Source organism: Diabrotica virgifera, chromosome 8, assembly GCF_917563875.1.
Source record: "Diabrotica virgifera virgifera chromosome 8, PGI_DIABVI_V3a".
Taxonomy (NCBI): domain Eukaryota; kingdom Metazoa; phylum Arthropoda; class Insecta; order Coleoptera; family Chrysomelidae; genus Diabrotica; species Diabrotica virgifera.
The window spans coordinates 78,657,605-78,685,062 of NC_065450.1; the positions used below are offsets into that span (position 1 = coordinate 78,657,605).

General features: G+C 32.2%; 1 protein-coding gene across 5 annotated transcripts in view; it reads left to right on the plus strand.

The window, feature by feature from the left end:
- The first annotated feature begins 4,507 nt into the window (after nucleotides 1-4,507).
- Nucleotides 4,508-27,458, plus strand: part of LOC114336592 (voltage-dependent T-type calcium channel subunit alpha-1G) — a 171,811-nt gene continuing 148,860 nt past the window's right edge. For all 5 annotated transcript variants that reach the window (XR_007700207.1, XM_050658605.1, XM_050658604.1 and 2 more), the window contains exons 1-3: nucleotides 4,508-4,734; nucleotides 22,436-22,670; nucleotides 26,587-26,727. Coding sequence is in view for 4 of the 5 variants with exons in the window: in XM_050658605.1 (XP_050514562.1) it covers nucleotides 22,526-22,670; nucleotides 26,587-26,727 (286 nt within the window). In the remaining variant the exon portion in view is untranslated. The remainder of the gene's footprint in view (nucleotides 4,735-22,435; nucleotides 22,671-26,586; nucleotides 26,728-27,458) is intronic.

Genomic DNA, 27,458 nt, shown 5'->3' on the forward strand with positions numbered 1-27,458 from the left:
TTTTTCCCAGGGTGCAATTCTGTTACCAGTCCTTCCGTTATTAGTACCCCGTCGTGTTCTGATCTTAACGCCCATTACATTGGCAATTGCTGTAGCTGCACAGTAGATTAGCATATGCAGATATTCCAATGTGTGGGCTTCTACGACATAATTGGGTAGGACTTCAGTATTCACAATTTGTAACAGGGCACCTAGTTTCTTACAAGAGTTTATTCGTGGTAGCGGTGGTCTGCTAAGTGGATTTGTTCCATTAAACTCTTGTACGGCACGAGCCATTTCGTTCTCTAGACTATCGCTTATTATTATTATTATTATTATTATTATTACATAACAAGTAAGGGCAGAGGAGCGAGCTCCTATTATGCCCAAAAACAAAGAAAAATAACAATGTAAAATAACTACTGACAGTTACATAAAATAAGAGATATTAGTAAAATATCCATAGAAAATTTAACATCGTGCAATTTTTATGTATGAAATATTGTCGTATCCAGTCTGTTTTTAAACGTATTCACTGTAGTTGCTGATATGGTGTCTCGATCTAAATTATTCCAAATATTAAATATCCTGTTAGGCAAGAAGTTTACTCTGGACCGTGCTATTGCCTGCTCCTTCTTTAATTTGTATTGGTGGCCTCTTAATCTATCATCTCGGTTTATGGTAAACATGGTATTTAGGTTTCCAAAGTTGTATTTCAGAATTCGGAAGCACAAAATTAGATCACCTCGAAGACGTCGACGCTCGAAAGTCGTTAGATGAGCCATGGTGAGTCTATCTTCATAACAAGGTCTTACGCGGCCGAATGCGAGTCTTGTAGCTTTACGCTGCACATTTTCGATTAATACCTTGTCACGAGCGAGATCTGGATTCCAAACCGGTCCTGCAAACTCAAGAGTAGGTCTGACGTATATTGAATAAAGTCTGCACATGGAATTTAAAGAAATACGTGTAAAACACTTACGTATCAGAAATAGTTTCGAGTTTGCACGTTTACACACCGACACAATATGCTCCGACCAATTTAAGTCACTGTTAATTATCACTCCGAGGTCGTTGTGGGAGGTTACCGAGCTTAAGGGATGTCCATTTATAAAGTACGGTAGTGACGGGTTGTTCTTGCCAATGTGTAGTACAACGCATTTCTCAATGTTAAGAGGAAGTAACCATTCCAAGGACCACTTCAATATTGTATCGAGATCATGTTGAAGAACATGTTGGTTAACAATAGGATTAACGTACAACTTGGTATCATCAGCGTAAATGGAAACCTTACTAGATATAATGAGTGGAAGATCGCGTGTATAGACACAGAAGAGAAGTGGTCCAAGTACCGATCCTTGTGGAACTCCGCTCTTGACAGGTTTATCTGATGAATATGCTTCCCCAACACGAACTCGGAAATACCTATCAGATAGGAAATTCTGAATCCAAAGGTTTAACTTTCCGCGGATACCAAAGTATAAGTAATATAAGCACAAAGTATAAGTAATATACCAAAGATGTTAAGCACTTAAGAAGTTATACTTCTATTATATGATTTCAACGAAATCAATATACTTTAAACAGTTTCTCTACTACTTTCCAAAAATTTTTATTAAAACAATACCAAAAATTAAAAGAATAAAACACACATAAACACATTGAAAAATGCCACAAATGATTTGTGAACAATAATTGTTGCCAAAAATAATAAAATCTATAAAAAAAATAAAAAAATGATATAACTTGCATTGGGCTTGAACCTGCTTCCCGTGTGTCCCGCCGTGCGAGAGTCGGAGCGATTTCAAACTGCACCAACTTCGCGTATACGTCATGTGGGAATATACACAAACTGAACAACTTTTTGACATTTTGTTTATATGAATTTTTATTAGTTTGATTTTTGTCAAATTAAAATACAACAATATATAGAGTAAGAAAACGATACATTAGATGAAAATTTGTAGAAAGTTTGTTCGTAATCAGATTATGTAAATTAAAGCATTGCCTACTAGGGGTATAGCATAGCAAGTACTAGGTAAGTACATTATATTTTTTACATTTTCCAAATAGGTATGAAGATAATTTTTTATTGGAATACAACTGAAACATTTAGAATTACGTACCTATGGCTTTTCCAAACTATTTAAAAAGTCACTATAATTATAAATTTGATTTTATTTCTGTCCTCACAACAATAAAAACTAATATATTATACAACATTTTTGTTTACCGATAACCTCCATATTGAACAACTATTGACAGATCATTTCAACACCCAATCAGAGCCCGTATAAAGACTAATACCAAACTGTCGGTGTGCGCATGCGCGCAGATCAATATAAATTCACCCTCAATCTCAATCGCGCCTAAAGAAAAATAACTTCAAAAAAACTACTTTAAAAATAGTCATTTTTGAAAAAATGAGTAAGATTGGGATCGAAAATGTGTTTAAACTGATGTAAAATCTTAAAATTTCATTTTTTTTAAATTCCTTCGTTCATTCACTAGCCAGAGGTATAAACTACAAGAAACTTTTTGATTTTTTGATTTCAGATGAGACTGGACTTAGTTATGCTGCCCACCGCAAAAAAAGGGCTGTTGTTGAAAAATTGCAGTCAATTCTACAAAAATGAATATTTTTGGCTGAAATTTTTTTTGAGAGTACCTTAAGTGCTATACTTTTACATTTTCCAATTATAAATAAAAATAATTTTTAGTTTTCGAGATATAATTTTTTTTAAAAGTCACTTTTTTACCCGCAAGACCTATGTAACCCCTTAAACAAATTACGAACAATTAACAAATTAAATATATTTTTGGTCACCCTGGGTGATCCAAATATTGCCAAAAAATCATAATTTTAATCTAAAAATCAACCTGTATCGGGATTTGTTTAAAAAATGACACATTCTCGACAAAATAAATTTATTCCATAATTTTACCCCTCACTGTATATTTATACATATATACAGGGTGTAACAAAAATGCAGGTCATAAATTTAGTCACATATTCTGGGACCAAAAATAGTTCGATTGAACCTAACTTACCTTAGTACAAATGTGCACATAAAAAAATTACAGCCCTTTGAAGTTTAAGAATGAAAATCGATTTCTTCGAATAAATCGAAAACTATTAGAGATCTTTTATTAAAAATAGACATGTGGCATTCTTATGGTAGTAGTATCTTAAGAAAAAATTATAGTGAAATTTGGACACCCCATAAAAATTTTATGGGGATTTTGTTCCTTTAAACCCCCCCAAACTTTTGTGTACGTTCCAATTTAATTAATATTGTAGTACCATTAGTTAAACACATTATTTTAAAAACTTTTTGGCCTCTTAGTACTTTTTCGAAAAGTCAGTTTTTATCGAGAGATTTTCAAATCCACCACATATTTGTATATGGCTAAGTACAATTATGGAGATGTAATAATATGAAAATTTATTTATGATTTACATTTTTAGGTATATTTTGAACCATATTAAAAAAGAAGCCACATCTCGATAAAAGGTACCTTCTCGAAAAAATACAAAGAGGCAAAAAAGTTTTAAAAACACTGTGTTTAACTAATGGTACCGCAGTAAAAGTTTAATTGGAACATACACAAACATTTGGGGGTTTTAAAGGAACAAAACCCCCATAAAATGTTTATGTAAACGTATTAAAAAAGAAGCCGCAACTCGATAAAAACTGCATTATCGAAAAAATACTAAGAGGCAAAAAAGTTTTAGAGAAATTGAATTCAACTAATGGTACCACAAAAATAATTTAATTGGAACGTACACAAGAGTTTGGGGGGGTTTAAGGGAACAAAACCCCCATAAAATTTTTATGGGGTGCACAAATTTCACTATAATTCTTTTTTAAGATGTTCCTGCCATAAGAACGCCAAATGTCCATTTTCAATAAAATATCTCTAATAGTTTTTGATATATTCGAAAAAATCGATTTTCATTTTGTAACTTCAAAGGGCTGTAACTTTTTTTATGTGCATATTTGTACTAAGGTAAATTAGGTTCGTTCGAACTATTTTTGGCTTCAGAATATGTGATTTAATTTATGACCTGTATTTTCGTTACACCCTGTATTTTTATAAATAAAAATAGAATGAGCAAAAATTCGCACTGATTTTTACGATTAGTTATACGAGCAATCAAAAATTATGTTTTCTGCAAGATTTTACCCCACTTTTATCAAGCCTACCACAATTTGTGCCCGTGTCCTTACATAATCAAATAAATGTTGAATCTGTAACGAATGGAGATATCTCTGGTGCGTACAAATATAGGCGATCAGTTTAAAATTAAAATTTGGTTTTTAAAAACGTTTCGCTACTCCATAAACCAATTTATGATCCTCACACCGTTTCAACGTAAACAACTAATTGGAGAGATATAGCAGATGCAACAGACTCATTACCATTACGCTTTTCATTTCCTTGAAGGGATTATTGAGCATGCGCAATTTCCTCGGGATACGGACGCTGTTGCTTCTTCGATGAGCGATTTCCCAACAGTCAGCAACTGAGCTACGGAAAATTCGGTCCGGGAAATCAATATCTGTTCAAAGTTAGCTTATTTTTTGCTAGTTATATGTTTGATGTTTTTTATGAGTTATTTTAATGAAATCAATGGTAAATGTTAGACAAATTAGTCTCTAAAATAATAAAGATTTCGAAAACTCTAATAAGATAAAGGGAAAATTTTCGCGTAGTGTTGTATTATCGTAGATACCAGTAAGGGAAAATAAGGTATGTTTAAATTCAAAATAATATTTTAGAGAAATAACATTTTAAGAGACAGTAGATTCGACCACAGAAGAATAGACACAATACATTTTTTTAAAGGTTCTGAAAGCGTTTTACTAAGCTGAAGATTAAAAAAAAGCAAATTATAGCATATTTGAAGTAGAATTTATATTTTATATAAATTAAAAATTATTTTAGCTAGCTCTAAATGTATGAGTTGTACTGGATACTTGGTTTATGGCTCAATCTGCAATAATACTGAAATTATAGTTACAATAAATGTACTTAATGTATTAAATTTTTATATTACTTTGTGAGACATATTAAAAAAATTAATTGTAACAGTAGGTTATTACTTAGTTAATATTTTAATAAGCCTAAAAGCGAAAATTTATGCCCTTATTTTTAATTGACTACGACATTATTCCTTATGCCTGTAAAATTAGTTTTCTCTCATTTCTAAGTTCATTTTTCTTGCCAAGGTCGACGAATGCAAAATAGGAAAAATAATCCCGCCATTATAGTCTGTTGCTATAGAAAAACTTGACTTGCTTCTTTCTTACTTTATCCGTAGTTGTAGATATCATTAGTCTCGTAGGATATTATTATGCAGTCTAGTACTCCTATAAATACGTATTTTTCTGCTCCTCTTTTATTCGGGAAGATTCTGCGCATGTTTTCGAATGTTATAATATTTATTCTTGATTAATATTTTTCGGTAATATTTCAAAATATTTTAAACTGTTCTGTCTGATTTTCTTTTTTTTTATGTTTTAGACAATTATTGTGCTCCTGAGCAATTTAATACATCCATACAAATGTATACTCATCATAAATTTTATTAAAGTAAACAAATAATTTATTTATTATACACTAAGCGGCACAAAAAATGGCCACCCCACAAAATGGGTAATTTTTGATGTCGTGAATTTTCTAAATCTGTTGTCCGATTTAAGTGATTTTTTTAACATTTTATAGCCTTACTCTTTAACAATAACGCTGTAATAAAATTATTGCTAGACAGGTAAATGATCATTGTATACCGGGTGTACCAATCAAACTGTGTCTTATTCTCAAAGTTCACCACACCCTGTGTAATATTCTAGCATTTATAAAATATTGAAATTAAAACCCAACTATAGCCGCAGGTTTTCTTAACATTCTGTTTTTTTATTCATTCGCTTATGTTGGATAATAAAAAAGTTAGGTATTTTAACAACTAGCCATGTTCTTCATTAATACAGGGTCTTTCTAAATAAGTGCGACAAACTTTAAGGTGCAAATCTGCATAAAAAAATACTGGCAGTTTGCTTTATAAACACATGTCGGCAAATGCTTCTTTTCCGAGATACTGGATGTTGAATTATTTTCTTAAAAACTGACGATTTATTTATTGCTCTAAAACCGGTTGAGATATGTAAATGAATTTGGTAGGTTTTAAGATACAGTTATTGCACATTTTTTGACATACAACTAAGAATTTTATATTCATCATTGGCGTGCATGCGGGTAATATTACCCGTCATATTACCCGTATGCGCGCCAATGGAGAATATAAAATCCTTAATTGCGTGTCAAAAATGTGCAATAACTGTATCTTAAAACTTACCAAATTTCATTTACATATCTCAACCGGTTTTAGAGCAATAAATAAATCTTCAGTTTGTAAGAAAATAATTCAACATCCAGTATCTCGGAAACGAAGCATTTGCCGACATGTGTTTATAAAGCAAACGGCCAATATTTTTTTATGCAGATTTGCCCCCTAAAGTTTGTCGCACTTATTTAGAAACACCCTGTATTGATGAAGAGCATGGCTAGTTGTTAAAGTACCTAACTTTTTTATTATCCAACATGGGCGAATGAATCAGAAAACATAATGTTAAGAAAACCTGCGGCTATAGTTGGGTTGTAATTTCAATATTTTATAAATGCTAGAATATTACACAGGGTGTGGTGAATTTTGAGAATAAAACAGAGTTTGATTGGTACACCCGGTATACAATGATCATTTACCTGTCTAGCAATAATTTTATTACAGCGACATTGCTAAAGAATAAGGCTATAAAATGTTAAAAAAATCACTTAAATCGGACAACTGATTTAGAAAATTCACGACATCAAAAATTACCCATTTTGTGGGGTGGCCATTTTTGTGCCGCTCAGTGTAGCTCTTCTTTCTTTATATAAGCAGTTTTGCTTATTTATTGAATTTGCCTCTATGGAAGATACTTCCTTAACCAATTTGTCTTTTGGTGATTTGGCGATTTGTCTCTTGCTATTTTACGACCCTTTTTTCCTATTTAGTGTCCACTAGTTTATACCCTGTACATTATATTTTCTATGTTGCCTATGCTCATTTCTTCTGTTTCCAGCACCTTGGCTGTATCTAAATAACTTATTCCCTTGTAATCTTCATACGCTTCGCTTGAGTCCTGTTTATGTACTTTAGGTAATATTTTTTAGAAAATGTATAAACATTTTCAATTTCTTTTCAACACGAAAATGTAGCAGCTGCATAATACTCTGGTTAAATCGGAGAGTGCAGGAAGAGTCTATACCGGTTTCGGAGGTCCTTCTCCCTCATCAGTAGTCCCATATCCTCTTCTCTCCGATTTCTCCAGGTATCAAACTTTGGGCCTTTCCGAATTGCAAAATAAGAAACGTCACGGATGGACTAGAGCCATCTACCGAAAAACAAAGTAAGTTATCAATCGAAGTAGCACAGAAAACGACAATAAATATCGTTCCCATACCACCAGATTGACAACAGGTGAAATACTTTCTTTGGTTAAATCTTCTGAGATTTTCAAAATTTATAAATCATACAGGATGCCGAGGAAATTAAGATTTCGATAAGATTAAGATTAAGATTAATTTTAAATAATTCACAACTCATCTGGTCAGCGTGGTAAAAGTTCCAACAAGAAAGATTCCTTAATACTCCTACAAAAGAGTAAATGAATTAAAAATGTATGAACATTTAGTGCTGCAAAGAAATTTAAAATGTTACATTTTTAATTCATTTACTCTTTTGTAGGAGTATTAAGGAATCTTTCTTGTTGGAACTTTTACCACGCTGAGCAGATGAGTTGTGAATTATTTAAAATTCTTTCATCTTAATTTCCTCGGCATCCTGTATTTATAAATTTTGAAAATCTCGGGAGGTTGTAACCAAAGAAAGTATTCCACCTGTAGTCAATCTGATGGTATGGAGACGATATTTATTGTCGTTTTCTGTGCTACTTCGATTGATAACTTACTTTGTTTAATGTTTTTTTTTCTTTACATTTTTCCTTCACCTCTTTACAGAACCGTGGAGAATGCGGGATGACAAGATAACAAATATGAAAAATGAAATACGGGTTGACGAAGAAATGAAAAGCAGAACTTACAAAACACTGATCAGACCAATAATGACATACGCAGCAGAAACACGACTGACGAAGAGAGGACAAAAGAAATGCTCGAAACAGCAGAAATTAAAACCCTTACAAAAATCGATGGTAAGACACTATGGGACAAAGCTAGAAGTACAGATATACGACGGACATGCAAAAAGGACTTTAAGAAGGATGTATGGATGGATTAAGGGCTGGGTAAGAATGATAAAAAATAATGCGGAGGATAATCGCCTGAGGATTGATACATAAACGTGATATGATAAAAGACTAAAGACTTAAACGCAAATGGTGATATAAAAAAACCAATATAAAATAATTTAAAGATACTGTAGGGACATGAGGTACAAAATGACCAGAATGAACCTTAGATTTTATTATAGGACAAAATGGCCAAATTTGTTTTAGTACATACAATCTACCGAGAGACATACCAAAGGCTTCTAATATACCGTCTTTTTCAGCAGGGTAGGTACCAGTGGCGTAACACTGGTGGTACCCCGCAGAATTGGAAATGGGGCCCCCTTTAAAAAATATTACTAAATGCGACATGTGTAACAAAATCTTAATGTGAAATACGGTGATACCGTGTAATTTTTAATGTCACCACCGAAGTGGTCCAGTCAATACTTTTCGAGTTAGTTACCAGTGACAATGTTCAACATTGTTCAACAAAAAAAACACGTTTTCAGGCGGATTTTTGCAAAGAACTCAAAAAGTAAGTATTCGTAAATAAGTAGCAAAAATGTAGTTCATACAAAAATGAAGTCTATCGACCTAGTAAATGTAAATTTGTAGCTCATGAAAATTTTTTCTTATTTATTTGTCAAATTCCAAATCGAATATTTCAACGTGAAGTAACCAAAAAATGAAGCACTTTTCGGGGAAAACTCATTAAAACTTTTTTAAAATGTCTTAAAAAAGTTTTAGGTATTTTTACATTTTATAAAAATTTCTATCATCAAAACTAAGCAAGTTACGCTCCAAATACAGTTAAAGCCTTTTTTGGTAAAAGAAAATGTGAAAATCTCCCCTTATTTAGCACCCCAAATGAAACTAATCATTACCGCTTTACAAATTATTTAACTTTTTTTATATGACCTGTAAGTTTCACCGGTTCAAAGTGCTTATTTTTAAATGGGTTTTATTTGAAAGAGCTCTAACGAGTCACTAACTACGAGTGTATGCAAGTTTTATATATAACAGCCATATCTTAACCAATTTTTTTCTTACAGAAAAACAAAAAAAAAGAATGTGTGTGTACTTTGTACGCACGTAAGAAGTTATACTTCTATTATTATGATTTCAACGAAATTAATATACTTAACAGGTTATTTGTATTTTATTTAAATATTAAACTAACTTTCTTTACCTACCACCTTTAAAAAAATTTTATTAAAACGATACCAAAAATATAAAAAAAATGAATCGTCCGGGATTTGAACCCGGGACCTCTCGATCTCCGGTCACACACTCTACCACTGAGCTATATCCCTTCTACTTTGACAGGTTACAAGATTTCTCATATACTGACCAAGTGAAGTATACAAAAATACTTTAAATGTACTTACTATTATTATAAAATATTTTATTCCAGATGAAGACAAACCCAAAGACATAAAAAGTATAATAAATAATACATTTACTTAACACTAATATATCCTTTTATATGATATAATATGACTTATTTGCGCTGACAGCGCTGAAACATACATTTAGAAAGATTAGCAACGAAATAAATACTACTGTCTGTGTGCGCATGCGCCCAGAATGTGATAAAATTTCACTCTCGATCGTAAAGAAGTACATATAACTTCAAAAACAAAATATTTATAAAAGCAAAACCTACATTTCTTTACTCTTTGAGATTTTTCGTATCACTAATACTCAAGGGCTAATCCAAGACCGATTTTCGGGGGGTCATGAACTTTTTTTATTATACATGCATAGATTAGGTTACCTCACACTTTACCTCGTTTAGCACAACCTTTTTCAACACAAAACTATAAACATTTTTCTCGTAGCAAACTGGATATGTGTTTGAAACTAAACACATTTGAACTGCAAATAATTAAATTTATATTATTTTAAATTCTCGAGGGGGACTCTCTGGATCCGCCCTTGCTAATACCTTTTAAGTTATTTTGAAAAAATGGCATTTTTCTAAAAAACTATTTTTACTATAAAACCAATTTTTCTCAAAAATAAGAACTTCGAACCGATCCAATTTAAGGGGAGATTTTCACGTTTTTTTAGGAAAAAAGGGGATAACTTTATTTTGAGCGTAATTCGCTTAGTTTTTATGCTAAAAGCTTGCTATAAAATGTTATAAAAAGGATATTAAAAATAAAAATAAAGCTCCTTTTTAAACATTAAAAAGAACCAAAAAGTGCTTTGTTTGCTGGTTATTTCACGTTGAAATATTCGATTTGAAATTGAACGAATAAGAACAATTTTTCATGAGATACAACTTTCCTTTTACTGTGTCGACAGACTTCATGAATAGGTACACTATTTTTTTATAAGCTACATTTTTGCTAAAAATATTTAATTTTTCTATAATATTTAATTCGATAAAATACTTATGTTTTGAGTTATTCGTAGAAAACCTGAATACGTGATTTTTTTGTTGAAAAATAAACATGTTCACTCGCAAGTCACTTGAACAGTATTGACTAAAGAAGCTCTATAGAACAAAAGTTGCTTGTTCACCCCCCCCCCCCCCCCAAAGTAAAGCAACCAACGGTACAACTCCACCTTTGAAGTGGATGATAAGTAGAATCGAAATCCAAATTGCCAAGCAAATACGTCGTGACGCTGATAATTACACTCCAAAACGGTCATTTACTGGGCTATTAGTGTATTCATGCACTGTTTATGACAACTTATTCATGCACTGTTTATGACAACTTACATTTGTCATCTTTTTTGTTATAGAATAAAATAGGAAGAAAATTAATAAATCACTACATTATTACATAATATTATTCTATGAGATAAGCAACCTTCTTCGTGCACTACTATCAGCGAATATATCTACAATTTTATTAATACGTACAATACATACACACGATGCATTGTATCCATCTGATGGGCAACTTCATTTTCAATACTACATTGCTTAAAAAACGTTGCGTATGTATGCGCAAAATAATATAACAATAACACATTTTTACATTATATTAGACGACAAAATGGGGCCCATGACATATTGGGGCCCCCTGCAAGCTTCATGCTGCGGGGGCGTCTATTACGCCCCTGAGTACATATATACTCCAGGGCTCTATAATTTCTTGTAACATATTTTTGGTATAAATGGAGGCTGCAGAGTGAACATTTTTTTTTCATGTTACCTGTCTATACACATATACTGTGGTGATTGATATTGCAGTATAATTTCCACATACCTTTAAAAACATGAGAATTTATAAATCGGAACATTTTATTATTCATGGCTCTTAATGGTTAGAATATTTCAAAAATAAATATTTTTAATAAAAATAAAGAAAAAAAATAACAAAGAAAGCTTAAAGAACATTTTTACTTGTTTATTTTATTATTTGCGAAGAAAGTTCCGTAATTTTAAGAGTACGGGGTGGATTTTTAACTTAGAAATGTAATACAAGCAATAATCATCCAATTTAGAAACAGCTTATAATGGGGAAAATATAATATATTCTGCTGACATTATTTTTTAAGCTTGACAGTAATCAAGATTTCGTTTTAGACGTAACAGACATAAATTGAGTAGAAACCGTTTTATGTAATTTATAAAATAATATTTCAGAACGAGATATAAATCGGTCAATAAAAAACCTTTTCTAAGTTTCATTTAGAGAATTTGTGTCATAATAACCCTATAATAATAAGTCCATTGTAATTTTACTTTGACGATTATCGACACAGTTTTCTTCTAATTCGTTAATAATACGAGGCAATAATAAAATCGAAGCCAATCATCTTTTAATTCGTTAATAATAACAGCGAATAATAAGAATAAGAAATGAACCCTATTATTTTACAAACATGAAAAAATTCTCACAATAAAACACTGAAAACTTTTGTTTTCTATACTTCCACAAAATTTATTATTTACAACTATGTGACTACAGCTGTTTCGGCAGAGTGCCTTTCTCAAGTGATATAATTTACAATGTGTTTGCCGTTTTAAGTCTCTAACTGAAGAGGTTGAGGAGTGGGGAGCTGTTTGTCTCGAGTTGGTCATTCAGAATTATATCTGTATTTTTCAGTTTATTAATTTCCATAGATTCTAAAAAAGATAACTTAAGGCCTTTATTTTGGATATGCAGAATTTGAAATCCTTCATTGAAAGAATGATTATGATCTATAATCTATCAGGTGAAGTGCGTATGTAGAAGTGTCTGTTTTTCTATTGTTGAAAGCCCTTTTGTGTTTTGCTATCCGTTTGTCAAAAGTTCTGCCAGTTTGACCGATGTACGTTTTCGGACAGTCACCACAAGTTAGTTTGTACACACCACTCTGTAGTTGCTTTCTCTTTCGGCTTTTATTGTTCTTAATATATTTGCTTAAGTTGTTGTTAGTTCTGAAAGCTGGTTTTATTCCTTTCTTTTTTATGTATCTGGCTATTTTTGTTGTTATCTTGCCAGTATATGTGAGAGAGCAGAAGGTACTGGGTTCTTTCTGTGGCGGTGGATACACTAATTTCAGGGCTTTCTTATGGAGTTTTTGATTTAAAATTTTGTTCTAACTGTTTGTTCGTTATAGCCGTTGTTTACTGCTATTTATGCTAGTTGTTTATGCTAGTCACATAGTTGTAAATAATAAATTTTGTGGAAGTATAGACAACAAAAGTTTTCAGTGTTTTATTTTGAGATAAAATGAACTTCCATCAAGTAACGGTCGAATCCAACAATTATGAAAAAATTCAATCAATTTTTGTCAAACTAACATCTTTTATATTTAGCTCCACTCAAACTAATCTAAATATATAATTCTAACTTATTTTATATCAAGTTTTTGAAACATTTAATGATCTAATGGTAGTTTTCTTGTTGTTTGCTCTACCTTATATTTACAATCCTAAAGTAACTTCTAATCCACTTATGTTAAATAATCAAATATTGATTAAGTGAATAATGTAGGTACTTAGTTTGACGATTCAATAATATAAATAAAGATTTCTAGTTCGAACCGTAAAACCGTAAGCTCTAAGTCTCTGAACTGGGCCTAGCCCAGAGCAGAGGCTCGGGACCCAAGCAAGAAGTTTTAGTTCGCGAATAAGTCACAAGAAGATAACAAGAATAGAGCGCCTCACGCTGGACTGAATTTTAAATCGGTTAGGGTACCATGTTGGAGTTCTATTACCCAGGACTCCCACATGAAGAGCATTTTGCCGATAGTCGTGCCCCTATCGCGCATCAGTGTGGTATAGAGGGGAAAGGGATCATCTGGAGTATTGGAGCACAGTGGAGTGATTCCTGTTTACACGAATAAATACCCCTCACTTCAATGAATTGTTACACCCGACTGTCTTTTTAAGGGATAACCAAGTGAACAAGTCTCACATGCTGGGTTGAATCAAATTGCTGGCTTGCTTCAGTTCAGTGTTCCTACAAAGCCTCTTTGATAACGGATAAACCTAAAAACACGTGTCAGATGATGGTAAGAGACTTGCATTGAATCAAAATGAAACCGTTTATTTTTAAACGCTTTTCTTTAGTTCAATCGTTTGCGTCAAATCTTTAGACGTTAATTTGACTGCCTTTAAGAATACATGAATAGTTATTAAAAAAATTTTTTATGTTTATTAATTGTTTAAATAAAAAATTTTAATGGAAAATGCTTAAATTCTCTTGTTTTTTTACAATGTAGAAACTTGAAACTTTTATAGATTGTAGCTAATTATAGGAACTATGCATAAGTTCACTTTTTACGTTAATTGTTTACGTTATGCTTCATAAATAAACAATAAAGTTTCAAATTTATCCAGTTTCTGTCCGATTTCTATCCAGTTTTCAGCGAAAAAAGTTATGGTACCACAGAGAGACGAATGGTGCCCTTAGTATTGTCGTGGGTTTTGACTGTCCATAAAACGGAAGGTTCGACTGTTGACTACGCTGTCATGAACTTGGGCCCGAAAATTTTTGCGTAAGGACAGGCTTACGTTGCATTGAGCCGAGTGCGATCATTAAGGTACGTATCCATACAAGGGTGAATCCCCTTGATGTAGCTGCTCAAATGGATACGGCATGCTCAACTACATATAAACCACTAAAAACCGGTTGAATCGAAGAGGGTGAGCGCCGAGCGGCGATCACCGACGTATCCACTATGTGGAGCTGTTACACCGAACGAGGTTTACCCTTGTATGGATACGTACCTTAATGATCGCACTAGCTCAAGCCGTCTGTGCATCTAAGAACTGCATTGCGAGAAATTAACAGGGTCTACACCGTGCAATAGTAAAGCATTAGAAGAGATGTAAAGACTGCGAAAACTGTAATAGGTGTAAATAATGATTTTGATTTAAGAAATGTATGAAGAAATTGCAGAAAATATACAATGTATGTTGTATGTATCAAAAGTTGAAATACATGCAAAAAATGTGTCTATCATATACTTACATCCTTTTTTAACATGACGATATATTTTAATGTTTGAAAAGTGTAAGACTAAAAAGTAAAAAAATAAAAAAATATGGAAAAAAAAATTTAAGAAACGCTATTCTTTAGTAATGAATGACTAAAATTAAAAATATTATAAAAAAAATGAATGTGTGTGTACTTTGTACGCACGTAAGAAGTTATACTTCTACTACATATTATGTGATTTTTAAGACAATACCAAAAATTTAAAAAAATAAAAGAATAAAACGCACACAAACACATTGAAAAATGCCACAAAGAAAAAATGATTTCTGAACGATAATAATTGTTGGCAAAAATTTTAAATACGCATTTTCTGAAAAAAAAATTATATAACAAATATACTTACAATCATAAAATGCATAAAAAAATTAAAAAAAATAAAAACTTGCATAGGGAATCGAACCCGTGAATTTCTGGGCGCTTTGATTCGTAATCGAAGCCTAGACTCACTCGTCCAATTCCACATTATTTGTCATGTGGAAAAATAGGGTAACTGAACGTTTTACTGCTTGACAGTTGTTTTGAATATAATTAAATTATGTAGTTTAAATTTTGGGGAAGAAAATAAATAAATTTACTAGATAAATAAAGCTACGCCAAAAAATCATGAATTAAAAATAAAAATCGAACCAAATTGGGGATTTCTCTCTAAAATCCCCATTCTTGAGAAAATAAACATACAGTAGAGCGTCGATTATCCGAGCAAGCGTTAGTAATTGACGCTTAAAATATCTTCAATTTTCTTCAATATTGTATCCAAAAATAATTATGTTGTTGCAAAGACTGCACTTTTTTGTTTAGTTGCTAGTTGTCATTATCAAGATATAAATAAATATGTAGGTATATAAATATGGCTTTTATTCACTTGTGGATAAATATGTATGACTATAAATATGTATCAATATATTGTAGTTCGATTATCCGAACAAATCGGTTTTCCGAACATTATGTCCCCCAATTAGTTCGGATAATCGACGCTCTACTATATTTCAACCTAATCCAAATGTATAATTACAATATGATTTTAATAAAAACTACTTACCAAATTAGAATGAGTTTTCCTTGTCCAAAATAGTCCAAAAGTCCAAAAATATAGGTATATGAAAACTATTTAAAAAGGCAGTATAACTATTAACTAACCTTTTTTTGTTGTTTCTTTTCACACAAATTTTAAAACGCAACAACCATAAATAATCTAACTACAGCTGTGCCACAGCCATATTGAATAATTTTTGACATGTCATTTGAACATCCAATCAGAACAAAGTTATAATGCGCATGCGCCGGGATCATAGGTTTTAACATATAAAAATTCACCCTCATATCGCCGGTAAAGAAGTATAATTTCAAAAAGTCAACTAAAAAGTAAAAAATAAAAAAATATCAAACTCGAAGGATTATTCGAAAAAAACGTTGGTTAAAAAAATGAAAAAATCTAACACATTCGTTAAAGAAAAGCGTGGGGCGCTATCGTCAAACCGTTTATTCGAGGATCTGCTTTTCGAGGCGAAGAAGCGCCCCAAGCTTTTCTTTAACGAATGTGTTAGATTTTTTAATTTTTTAACGAACGTTTTTTTCGAATAATCCTTCGAGTTTAATATTTTTTAATTTTTTGGTTTTTAGTTGATTTTTTTATAATATTTTAAATTTTAGTTTAAGTGTTTAAAGCGTTACTCATAAGAAAAGCGTTTCTTAAAAAAAATTTCTCATATTTTTTTATTACTTGATTTATTCATACTATAAGACCAAGAGATCACGATGCGAAAGAAAGATTTGAATTATGTTGTAATAACCAAGGAATGTTAGAATCTAGCTGATTTATGAAAAGACATATTCTGCAGGCGTGCGGGAAAGTAAAATACCCTGTATTATGGCATTATAATATATTATAAGACATGCAATAAACTAATATTTAGATATTATTTACTAAGTTATTTCAAATTTATCTTATTGTGTTCACGTTTTAATGAAATTAGCGCGATTATTTCATTCATAGGAGATTCTGACCAATAGAAAACTACAGAAATCTAAATTAAATTGATAATTTTTGATAATTTCCCGCCGTCAAGTATATTACGTCAGATGCCCTTCGTTGCTACGAAAAAATACATTCAGTGACATTAACGACAATTAATGTTTTAAAAATTATAAAAGTGATGACTTTCAACCGTAAAGTATTTATAACAACTGTGTGTTTAATTGTACTACTTTGTACTTACATAAATAAATTACAATAAAATTTTGATTTTTCACATAGTTTTATTCATGAAATAATCGCAACAAATTGCACTCGATCTCTAAAATTAATATAGAATTTTAGAGCTCTTGTGCAATTACTACTGATAATTCGATGAAATAAAATTATTTTGACATAATATTATTTAAAAGTCAGATCAGTAGACAATTACAATGGTTTTGAATCGTCGTCATGGAAACCAATATCGTCGTCGTGGTAACCCATTATATTAAAAGTTTGGTTTTGACAACCTTGTCAAAGAATTAATTTGTGAATTTTCACTTCTAATTAAAAATTGATATAACTCTATATTTTGTGGCTTTTTTCCAAACGTACGGCCCTAGAAAAAATAGTGTTCCTAACTCATGCGGAAAGTGTCTTCCCCGCACTCGACTGCGTGCCCGAACTCCGCTATCGCGTCGTTGAAAGTATCACTTTCCGCACTAGTTATGAAAATAACTATTTCGCGCCACGTAATATTCATATCAGATGTTTTGTAGCTGGAATATTGTATGCGCCACTCATTTTTACAGCGTTTAGCGGTTTTTTATTCTTTTTTATTCTATACACAAATACATATTATTTCTTTTGTGTAACTATTAGTCCTGTCGCCAGGGGGGGGGGGGTACAACGGCCTCCTTAATTCAGATGGACTTACCCAAGTATTTCTTATGTATTTTGACCCGTAGAACACGAATTTTTTGGGTAACAGTTGATCCGGATGTCGATAAGTTTGTTATAAACAAAGAACTTGAGGAATTACATAACATCGATTTTTCGCAAAACAAAACATTTTGTTGTATTTTTTGGGTAATTCTCAGCAAAAAATGGTTTTACAAGTTTTTTCGTAGGATGCATAGTTTTAGAGATAAGCGCGGTTGAACTTTCAAAAAATCGAAAAAGTGCAATTTTTGAACCCGAATAACTTTTGATTAAAAAATAAAATAGCAATTCTGCTTACTGCATTTGAAAGTTCAAGTCAAATGCTAACGGTTTTGATTACTTGCATTGCTAAAAATTAAGTTTTTATTTGTTAAACAAAGCCATAAACACAGTGTTTCCCGTGCCAATGCATGCGTTTTAATGTACGTAATCTACGTAGAAATTGTCTGTATGCGCCTACTCGTTCGATTTCAAATGGGAAATGCATTGAAAACATCATTCAATCACTATGTGTTTATAGCTTTGTTTAACAATAAAAAAATTAATTTTTAGCAATGCAAATAATCAAAACCGATAGAATTTGACTTGAACTTTCAAATGCGGTAAGCAGAATTGCTATTTTATTTTTCAATAAAAAGTTATTCGGGTTCAAAAATTGCCATTTTTCAATTTTTTGAAAGTTCAACCGCGTTTATGTCGAAAACTATGCATCCTACGAAAAATCTTGTAAAAACATTTTTTGCTTAGAATGACCCAAAAAATACAAAACAATGTTTTGTTTTACGAAAAATCGCTGTTATGTGATTCCTCAAGTTCTGTGTTTATAACAACCTTATCGACATCCGGATCGACTGTTACCCAAAAAATTCGTGTTCTACGGGTCAAAGTACATAAAAAAACTTGGGTAAGTCCATCTGAATTAAGGAGGCCGTTGTACCCCCACTGGCGACAGGACTATATATAGTCTGTATTAGGTACTGTTTTTTTGACAATTTTGAAAATTGAAAAAAACATTCTCTATCTTCTGTTATCTTCTGTACCTACTCTAGCCATACTTTAATGCCCAAAATTTGATTTCGTGTCTTTTTACAGTTTTATAGTTATTGTTTTTAGAGAATCTGTAGAATCTTTATATAATAAATAATATTTTTCTCGAAAATAGAAAGGGGAAACAAACACCTTTCTAAATAATATTTTAGAGAACATTAAAGTTTATCCTGCGAATAAATTATTAAAGGTAAAATATGTATCTTTTTTGTAAACAAAGTAATGTTAAGACTTTCCGACAAAAATAACCTAAGCGAATCAATTAACTTCGTTCAATATTTCAAGGTGTATGTTATACAAATATTTTGAAACACGGTATATAGAATAATAAAGTTGGAAAGTATTTAAGTTAAGTAAACTTAGGTACATATAACTAAATATACTATATATACTATATATAATACTCATCGGCATTAGGTTGATGTTTATTGTAAAAAATAAATGAAAGTTAATTTTTAATAATAATCTCTAGTCCTACAGAAATCCAATACCTATTACGGAAGTTCTGATTATCGTCATTGTCATTTTTTGGCCTCTATTCTGTCTTTTTAACCGTCTCTGGAAAAAGTTCAATTTGGTCTTTCTCTCATATGTCTATCAGTAACTTTCAACCGAGATTCCTGGTATTGGTCATTATCATTTCGTCGTTGAACGTGCCCTAACTTACGTTTTTTTTACTCTAAAGAACTTTTTTAAAACAATACTGTTTGCAACATTTTCTTAGTTTTTATAGATTGTGATTAGTAATAAATCAATGAAACTTTTCATAAATTTTGCAAAAACATTCTTCTAAGTGCCGTCTCCCAAGAGGGAGTTTGAATATCATCATCTCTATATTTACTCTATCCAAGGCCGGTTCTAGGGTTTTGAGCGCCCCGGGCAAAATGAGAATTTGGCGCCCTTTCATACTAACATACAAATTTACTGCAAATAGAAAAAATAGTAAAAAAGGCAAAAAATCAAAATTTCAGTATAAAGAACTATGTAAAAATATACAGGGTGTAACAAAAATACAGGTCATAAATTAAATCACATATTCTGGGACCAAACATAGTTCGATTGAACCTAACTTATTTAGTACAAATATTCACACAAAAAAGTTACAGCCCTTTGAAGTTACAAAATGAAAATCGATTTTTTCCGATATATCGAAAACTATTAGAGATTTTTTAATGAAAATGGACATGTAGCATTATTATGGTAGGATCATCTTAAAAAGAAATTATAGTGAAATTTGTGCACCCTATAAAAATTTTGTGGAGGTTTTGTTCCCTTAAACGCCCCCCCCCCCCCCAAACTTTTATGTATGTTCCAATTAAATTATTATTGTGATACCGTTAGTTAAACACAACGTTTTTAAAACATTTTTGCCTTTTAGTATTTTTTTGGTAAACTAGTTTTATTCGAGATACGGCTTCTTTTTTAATATGTTTAGAGATATTTTCATTTTTCAGAGCAAATTATTTTAGGTGTTTAAATTTATCTAAATTTTAAGTAAGCCATGACTGAATTGACAATTAAAGATTACCGATTATCAATCCGGTAATCAATGTAACACTGTAGCAAATAAAGAAATAAAAATAATTTATTAGTAATACATTTTACAAACAAAAACCCAACCACTACATGCAACATTTTTGAAACAATTAAAAACTATCTTTTTATGTAAATGCAACAAATAAACAAAGAAAATTAGTAATAAATTTTACAAAAAAACACACAAACACAAAATACAATATTTTGTGAAGACAATTAAACACTACTTTTGAATGTAAATGTAACAATGTAACAAATAAAGAACGAAACATAATTTATCAGTAATACATTTTACAAAAAAACATGTTTGAAAAAATTAGAAGCTACTTTTAATAAAATATGTTTAATATTTAATTACATAAGGTGTTCAAAATTATCTCCTAACACATTTATGTACGCCTAAAAACGATCATTGAATGAGCTACTTACTCTACGGAGCATTTTGTAAATTAACACATCGAAATACACTTTGTATTCTATTTTTCATCTCATCCCTTGTTGTTGGAGGTATTTTATAAACTTCATTATTAACGTAACCCCAAAAAAATCAGTCCAGTTTATTAAATTCTGGTGATTTGGGTGGCCACGCTACTGGTCCATTGAGAAATGAAAATATCTCGAAAACTAATAAATTTAGACATAGGGAATGTTATCTAAAAATTAAAGTACGGTAATGGTACTTTTCAATAGTGATATAAAATACAGGGTGTTCCATTTAAAATTACTGAGAAAATAATGTACTTGCGTTTTGACTCACCCTGTATTTGATATTAAGAAAATTAGCAATATCGACCATTCTTGAAAATTTTGACAATACGATAAAAAATATGGCATTAATAAATCATTGTTGTTTTGCTTATTTTTATTTATACAGGGAGTTGAACTTGTTACGATTTTCATATAAAATTGGTTATAACTTTGTAAATGCCCTGTATAACATAACAAACCTTTATATTTTTGTGATGGAGAAGTTAACAGAATTTCGAATTTAAAATAAAATATAGGGTGATCCATTTAAAAAAACATAAGTTTCGTCTGCCACTGTGTTACCGAACACCCTGTAATATTCTAACTAATTTTGTAATGTGAAGCTCAAAGGTGGCTAAAATTTTTGTTATCAACTTTTATCGCTATCTATTACTACAGCGGAGCTATTGAGCTTTACCCTACTAATCAATCACCCTATATGCGAAATGAAGCTCTTGCTCTCGAACATTGTTTTCATTTCCATGGCCTGTGTGACTGCAGATTGTAACATATTGTTCCATCGCTGAAAAGCTTTAAATTTGATCCGATTATTTAAATAAAATAAGTTGTATTTGTTGAAGTACTTCTTCCGAAACATAAACGGTATAAGCTATATCTCGTTGTTGTTTAACTGTTACTATTAGTGATGTAACGAATGTCATTTTTTGAACATTCGCGAATACGAATGCGAATGCGAATATCTGCTACCGACATTCGCGAATGCGGATGCGAATGCGAATATTCAGTTTTTTTTTAATTTGTTTCTATTTTGTAATGTTTCCTAAATATATAATGAAAGTTTAATTGATATTTAGTGTAAATCAATCTGAATCTTAAGCTTTATTACATAATACCAAATAATAAAAAAAGTGAAGGCTGATAATGTAATAAGCTAATACAAGGTTAAGTTCTATCTATCTATTGACCTTCATTTGTCCAAAGTTGAATGTAGGTCTCCCCCTTATTTTTCCATTCATTCTTCTCGGTTCAGTGCTAAATGTCCATCTGGTCCCTGCGAATCTTTTTAGGTCATCAGACGAGCTCATCTGTGGTCTGCCCTTTCCTCTTTTATGGTCGTAATGTCTCCAGTGAGTTATCGCTTTATTCCATCTTCCGTCTGTTTGTCTGTTGTTGTGTCCTGCATATTTCCATTTGAGAGTAGCTGCATGTTTGTGGTTAAGTTACCTTTTCTTAATAAAAAAAGATGAGAAGTGAATATATTTTGATTTTATTAACCTAATATTATCTTAAAATTATTTTTTTTCTGGTTTTCATATTCGCAAAACATTCGCACAAATTTCGCGAATGCGGATGCAAATGCGAATATGCAAAAACATGCGAATATTCGCGAATGCGAATGCGAATACGAATATTCGTTACATCACTAGTTACTATAGACCTATATTTTTTAGAACTACTAATTTATTACTACTTCTTGTTTTCAGGACAGCCAATCAGACTCACCACCTGAAAACAAACGTAAATCCCTGTTGGTATTAGGAACTGAAGAAAATATATTTTACCATTTCGGAACAATGCATTGTTACTCGAGCTCTGGTGCCCTACTTTCCAATGCGAGCTATATCCACTGCCGCTCTGATTCAGACAGCCGATTATACAGAAGGGGCTCTCGTTGGGAATTGTCAGAGAGTGGAGAATCTACAGTTTCAGACTTAGATGGTAAGGCGAATGTTTTTTTATGGAAGTTTTAATAAGCTGTGCTTTAACATAATATTATTAATTCAAATGTTTCTCCCTAAGAACCTGTTTTTTTTTTGTTTCATTTATATGACGAATACAGTATTTGGCCAATGACTGAATCAGAACCTATTTTACTTCAAATCAGGCCCGATGCACTACATAATTTTCGGGCCCCTAAATATAATTAAAATAATAATATTAATTAAGTTAATTAGTTAATATTGATATCAAATTTTTTAATTGTTCTAAGACATTCTTCTTCTTCTTAACGTGCCCTATCAAGTCCTCTTGACGTTGGCGATTAATATGGCGAAACTGTCTCTGTCTCGAGCTATTCTAAATAGGTGTTCTGCTTTCTTTATTCCTGTCCACTCCCGGATATTCTTCAACCAAGAGGCCTGCTTTCTACCAATTACTCTGCGAACTTCGATTTTACCCATCATAATAAGTTGAAGAATATTATACCGGTCGCCCCTTACTACGTGTCCAAAATAGGCCACCTTTCTACATTTGATGTTATCAAGTAGCTCGCGGGCAGCATTTGCTCTCTTAAGGACTGCCACACTTGTCAGAGTAGCCGTCCATGGTATTTTCAGTATACGTCTGTGCAGCCACATTTCAAAGGCCTCCAAACGATAAATGGTCGATATTTTTAATGTCCATGCTTCGACACCATACAAGAGGACTGACCAAATGTAACATTTAATCATGCGCTTTCGAAGTTTAAGTTGCAAGTTATCATTACAGAAGAATGACCTCATTTTTAAAAATGTCGTGCGGGCTATTTCGAGTCTACATTTTATCTCTTTATCTGGATCTAGTTGTTCAGTAATATGGCAACCAAGATATTTAAAACTGGGTACTCTTTGAATTACATGCCCATCAACATATAACTGTGAATCTTGATGGGCCAAACGGCTAAATACCATGTATTTTGTTTTTGAACAGTTTATGTTTAGGCCAAACTCTCTTCCCACTGTGTCAATGGCATTTAAAAGGTGTTGTAATCTATTCATATCATCACTTAAAATAACTGTATCGTCTGCAAATCTGATTGTATTTATCAGAATTTCATTAACTTTCACACCCCATTCCAAAATATGGAGCGCTTCCTTAAATATTCTATCTAAATATAAATTGAATAACAGTGTGGACAGTATTCAATCCTGTCTGACACCTCTTTGTATTTTGCATATTTCTGTTGATTTTCCATTTATGCAAGCTGTCGCTGTTTGACGCCAGTATAATTTTTCCATGATTAGTACATCTTGACTATCAACTCTTTAATCCTTTAATATTTTAACAATTTGTGATGTTGTACTCGATCAAAGGCCTTCTCATAGTCAATAAATACAGCAAATACGTCATTCCTTTGATCTCGGCATTTCTGCAATAATACATTTAGTGCAAAGAGTGCGACCCGGGCTCCCAGTCCATTTCTGAAGCCAAATTGTGTTTCATCCTGGTCTTCTTCACATTTATCTCTTATTCTACTGTGGATGATACGTAGAAAGATTTTCAAAGTGTGGCTCATGTGGTTCTAAGACCACAGTTGACAAATTAGAAAATTTATCTTGTTTTATTGCAATAAAAATTTTTTGATGATCTTTCCGGGCCCCATTAAAATGCGGGCCCGAGGCAGGTGCCTCACTGGCCTAGTGGTAAAATAGGCCCTGGACTGAATTAATGGCGAATATAAAAAATTGCTATTAAATGGTATAAATATATTAGAGGTATAAATCTACTGAACACCGCACTTAAGCTAACCACAAAAGTCTCAACCAACAAAATCAATAAACTAACAACTTTATCAGATGAGCAACAAGGATTCGGATTCGGAAGATCCTGCGTAGACGCCGTATTTGTACTAAGACAAATCAGAGAAAAGGGTTTTGAGTACAATAAACCAGCATATCTATGTTTTATAGATCTGACAAAGACTTTCGATCGCATCCAAGTCGAAGACCTCTTAACCTGCTGTATAGAAGAAACATACCAATCAATACTATACAAACCATGGAAAACTACCATACCGATTACCATCTACTTCCATCGGATACAGGCAAAGATAAATGGAAAACTTACACAGTTTATACCAGTATAAAGCGGAGTCAGACAAGGTGACTCGTTAAGCCCACTGCTCTGTAATATAACACTGGACGAAATAATACAAGAAGTAGTACGTAAAGGTCATGATTACAGGATCATGAACAAAGAAATCAAAATATTATGTTATGCAGACGACGCCGCATTAATCGCCAAGACAGAAGAAGATTGCCGAAATGTATGACAACATCAAAATACCCACTACGATGTAAAATCGAAATTGATGGGAATAGATATAACTATTTACGGAGATGTTGAAGAGGTACGACAACAAAGCTTAAAAGCAAGTAAAGCGGCGGGATCTCTTAATGACACAATCTGGAAGAACAAACACATAAAACAAGACATAAAAGCAAGAATATATAAAGCAACAATTAGACCTATATTGACATCCACGGTGGAGACAAGACCTGGCCATCTAAAACGAGACGACTACTAGAAACAACAGAGATGAAAATACTTCGACGAATATCAGGAAAAAGTCTGTTGGATAGGGAGAGAAACGAAAACATAAGAAGATCATGCAATGTAGAAGACATAAATGGATGGGTGACAAAACGGAAACATGAGTGGAACGAACATATTAGTAGAATGGCAGAGGATAGGATATTATGAATAGCACGAGATAAGTCACCAAATGGACGAAGAAGTATTGGCAGACCAAGAAAAAGATGGTGCGATAACTTAAACAACTTAGGAGGCTAATATTGAAGAAGAAACAAGCTTTAAAGCCTAGATACAAGAAAGAAGAAGAAGAAGACAATAGGACTCTAGCCAATATTCAAATTAATTTAAAAGTGAAATACAAATGGTTGATTTCTTTAGAAAGTGTAATTAAAGTGCTGATACAAATTAATAAGAAACTCACAGAAAATCATTAACACAAATGTTAACAGAGGTCATAAAAACATTAAAAAATTCAACCTGTGAAATTAAAATAAACACGTCAGCAGACGTAACGCGACGGGAGATTTAATTAAATGAGAGGTAATCTTTTATATGCTGTTTTTGTTGGATAGATCAAGACAAGTATTGTGTTTGAGTTGCTTACTACTATTTTTGTTTGACGTGTAGACTTTGATCAAGTTAGTATGTCAAAGATGGAAACCAGATATAAACATCAGTATGTTGTATTAGATTTTAAAATTTTTATTCTAAACATATTGGCATTTGTTGTTTTTCCCAGTAAATGCTTACATTTATTACCATTACCTTGACAGTGAAAGAATCTATATCTATACTGCCCTACAACATTAAAGTGTATTGGTAATCAAAAATACTCGATTTTACAGTGATGTTGCTGATGCTAGGTGGTCCAATTTTTAACCTTCTTTGAAATGAAGAAATAAATTGTTTCATTTTATTCGATATAGTCTTCTTTTAGCTGAATACAACGATTGCACCGAATTTCCAACTTCTTTATTCATCCGAAGAATACGGTTCTGGAAGCTCCACAAAATAGGCATTTGTTTCTTCAATTATTTATATTATTTTTTCGTTCGAGTTGATTCTTTTATTTAAGAGTGGATCAAGAGAGGATTAAGAGTGAATCATTATTATAATAATCGGAGTGGACCAAATCAGGAGTGTAAGCCGCAGAAAGCACGTTGAAGCTTGAAGCACTCATGCATTTTTGCCATTGTAATCAGAATTTTGTGAGCTTCATATGGGGCTACTTCTGACTAAGTTCCTGCTTCCAAATAAAGGAATGTTTAATGCATAGACGAGCCTCACTATCCTATCATGGATCAATATTTACATCAATCTAATTAAGTGCTATTTTTTTCAGAGACCGAGTCAGGAACCACTTCTGAATCAGCAGCCAATATAGATCCGAATATTCCTTATCCAGGAATTGCACCCGTAACCCTACGATATCTGTCTCAAACAACTAGACCAAGAAGTTGGTGCTTAGCTCTAGTTTCTAGCTCATATCCTTTTTGTACAATCATTGTTTACAACTATTATAGGGATACAGGATATAGCGTGGTGTCAGACAGGGATCAGTTATGTCACCGATATTGTTCAATGCCTACACCGAACCAATTTTTGAGGAAACGTTAAATAATCCAAAAAATTCACAAGGAAAAAGTTTTCCTGTAGTTGGCTGTATACCATGAAATACAAAAAACAGTAAAATCCTTTATAAAAGGTATATTTAAAATCCCTCAAAAGGGCTACATCAAAAAAATATATAAATAATCGTTAAAATCGGTGGTGAAATCATTAATAACATCAGACACGCAGATGACACCGCCATAGTGGCAGAGAGTCTGGAAGATCTTTAAACCCTGTTGAACGCTGTAAACATTAAATGTATTTGCGTTGATTGTTAAGCCCTGTATGCAAAGGGTTTAACAACCAACGCAAAGAAAACAAAATGGATGGTGGTCGGAAAAATTAATATCGACTCAGTACTAAAATTAGATCACAAAATCCTGGAAAGGGTGGAACAGTTTAGATATCTGGGTAGCTGGATTGACTTCAGAGTTGACAGTGATTTCGACCAGAATAGAACTTGCACGAAAAAGCTTTATTAGCTGGCGTTCTGTATTGTGCAGTAGAATTCTGTCATTGACCACACATCTCCTCCTCCTCCTAAGTGCCTTCTCTATTGAGGTTGGCGATCAATATAGCACATTTCTCTCTGTTCTGGGCTTG